The sequence below is a fragment of the Vigna radiata genome, chromosome 5, assembly GCF_000741045.1.
Source record: "Vigna radiata var. radiata cultivar VC1973A chromosome 5, Vradiata_ver6, whole genome shotgun sequence".
Classification (NCBI taxonomy): Eukaryota; Viridiplantae; Streptophyta; class Magnoliopsida; order Fabales; family Fabaceae; genus Vigna; species Vigna radiata.
The window spans coordinates 16651781-16654777 of NC_028355.1; the positions used below are offsets into that span (position 1 = coordinate 16651781).

Consider the following 2997-nt stretch of genomic DNA (forward strand, 5'->3'; position numbering starts at 1 on the left):
CTTACCCCTATCTCCCTCTTCAAGCACTAATGCAATCCAAGTAGATGATAACCCCCAAGTCATTCACCTTTAACTAAATGGAAAAACCAACGACTGACAGATTAACTTGCCTGGGCAAAAGCAGTGCGTAGTGATGACCTGATGTAGGTTTCAATTCTTTCACGTGCCACATTGACATCATTTCTTCTCCTCCGGCGATACTCATTGGATATATCCTCAACCAAAATCTTAGCTGCGGCTACCCCTAAAGAGACTATGCCCTGCATGGTTTCAACATTACCCCGGTCAAAAGTTTCATGATATGCAAGGAGCCTTTTCTCAGCCCATCCCAATATAGAAGTCAACGTAGAGCTCAAAACTTTGGAATATTCTGCATCTTTTGTTGTCTTCGCATCTTTTGCAACTTCTGCCAGCTGGCCATCAGCAGCAGATAGCAGTTCCAAATCCGCCTGGCCAGTCACAACAAACCGATGAAACAAAACCCAAGTGAAACAAAGATTATGCAACGTCTGATTTAACCCAAGGATACCCCAGGTCTTCTTTATTTGTTCCATCAGCTCATCAAATTCCTCAATAATAGACGATTCATCATTAGCATCAAAGCATGATTGCAAAAGCATTTCATAAAGCCGCAGATTCAGAGGAATCCCATCTGCCCAGTGGCATGAATCAGCATAAGATCCATCATACGACCGATTTGCAAGAGACATGACAGCACTACGAAGAACCTGCATAGATTCAGTATTCTTCCCGGTTTCTATAGGCTTATCCAATGCAGCATGAATAATCTGCCGCAGACGCTGTGCCGCAGAATTCGACTTATCCAAGGGAATTTGTGGATGCAAAATTAAACCAGCCTCGAGAACCTTCAAGGTTCTTTTCTGCCACTCAACGTACTCTTGCTGATCAGTAAAATCCGAAGCCTTGAGTTGCTGCAGCAACTCAAGCGGAACCACCACAGACTCAATCCTTCTTCCGACCTACAACGAACATACACTCAGTTAAGCTTCAATGTCACAATTTGCTTCATATATCGAGCAATTCAACACACGCAACAATTAAGAACAAGCTAACTAGCACTTTGCGAATATGTTCATTCGAGCATGTCTTAGTTATATTTGGATCAAAGTAACAATCACGCGAAAAATTTGAGAGAATCTAATAGCAGATCAAAGGATTCTGATATCTCGCCGACCGCAATTGCAGCCACATTTGTCCACAATTTCTCAAGGATTGCGTTCAAACCTCGACAGTGGCTGCAATTTAAAACCTCGGTGATAACCGATAAGCAAGTAAAATTGAACCAGATCAACCATCACTTGTTACATGCATTGCAGGAAGCGCGAAAAACGTGAAGAGTGGATTAAGCGAAGAGTGTTATGACCTGGCCAGCGGAAATCCTGAGAAGAGCGCGTCTCACGCGCGAATCCATGGCTTCGGAAACCCTCATCTGGTTCCGCATGAGTTCTCCTACTGTTAACGGTCGCTTCGGCTTTCCCTGGCCCGAACCGGAAGCCGAACCGGAGCCAGGACTCTTTCTGGAGCCCGAACCAGGCGATTTCAAGCCGAAGGCCTTCTTAACCTTGCTGGCGGCGGTGGAAGTGATGGATCGCTGGAGTGCTTGCGAGTTGGGCGAGTTCTGGCCGGGTGAATTGGCAGAGGAGTGATTAGGGATGGAACTGAGAGGCTTGCCGGAGGAGGTGCGGCAGGCGGCAACGAAGATCTCGAAGGCTGTTAAGGAAAGGTCGGAATCGGAAAGGTTGGCGGCGAGTTGGCCGAGCGGAGAAGGGAGGTCGTCAGCGGAAGAAAGGGCGGAAGGTTTTGGAGGCATTATGGTAGGCGGCGTTGTGTCTCTCTTGGAATGGCCCAATGATAGGTCCCTGAAGAGATGAGCCATTGCGAGAACAGAGAGAAAGAAAAGAAAGAAGAAGAGAATAGGTGAGAGAGTCAAGAGTATGGACTACATACATACACGGTAAAAGTCCCGTTCAGATCAGATGGGGACACTCCTTCTCCTTTCTATTCTTTTTACTTTTTTTTATTCATCTCTTCTAAATCAATTCCATCTTCCTCCTTTCTCTACAACCTTATATTCACTCATATATTTTTATTCTTTTTTTTTTCTGACTTTGGTATTCAAAAAATTAAATATTAAATAATTGTTAAAAATTAATATATATATATTTTTCAAGTTAGTCAAGATTTTTTCTAGTAAACAAAAAATAATCACAGCATACATATGTCAACAAAAAATCTAATACAGATTCAAAATAAATAAAATTTCCAACATTTTTCTAGTAAACACTATTTAAGATTGAGAAGAGAAAGGTAATAGTAATTTACAACAACAACAACCAAAATTCAACAACTTAAATCTTAAAGAACTCTTATTAACATTGACAAATAAAAAAAAAAATCCTAATCATCAATTGAAAAATATTTCTTCCGATAATAATGTCTTGATTTATTCAAGTCAATAATATCTAATCAGAATCAAACTGAGGAAAATTTGTGAAAAGCAAAACACAAGAACATGAAGAATTTCAAATTATGAATTTTTAGGTAGAATTTAAATATTTTAGACAATATAATTACTTTAATAAAATTTCATAATTTCAATCTTTTATAAAAAATTATTATCTAAACAGGATATTTTGTGATAAAATATACGAGTTTAAAAAATAGTATCTTAGGAGTGATAGTATGTTTTAAATCATGGAACTTATTTATTTTGATAATAAAATAAGTTAACAAGTTTCATTATCTAAAACATACCATCTTTTTAAAACATGTCATCTTTCAGTTAACGAGTTTCATTATCTAAAATATATCATCTTTTTAAAACTTGTTTTCTAAGAGCTCTCCATTATCTCTTTAAGCCTTCTTTTCTTGATAATTTGTTTGAAGATTAGAAAAATGCTTAAATGATCACTAAGGCGATATCTTCAAGTTTATTCCATCCGTTATTGTAGAAGAGTAAGTTAGTTTTTTTTTTTT

General features: G+C 38.5%; 1 protein-coding gene across 1 annotated transcript in view; it reads right to left on the reverse strand.

Moving 5' to 3' along the window:
* LOC106762087 overlaps window positions 1–2020 on the reverse strand; it is a 5173-nt gene extending 3153 nt beyond the window's left edge. Inside the window, exons 1-2 of the mRNA XM_014645795.2 lie at window positions 1385–2020; window positions 111–980 (exon numbers count right to left, since the gene is read on the reverse strand). Of these exons, the coding sequence (XP_014501281.1) occupies window positions 111–980; window positions 1385–1897 (1383 nt within the window). The 5' untranslated portion in view covers window positions 1898–2020. The remainder of the gene's footprint in view (window positions 1–110; window positions 981–1384) is intronic.
* Window positions 2021–2997: the final 977 nt, after the last annotated feature.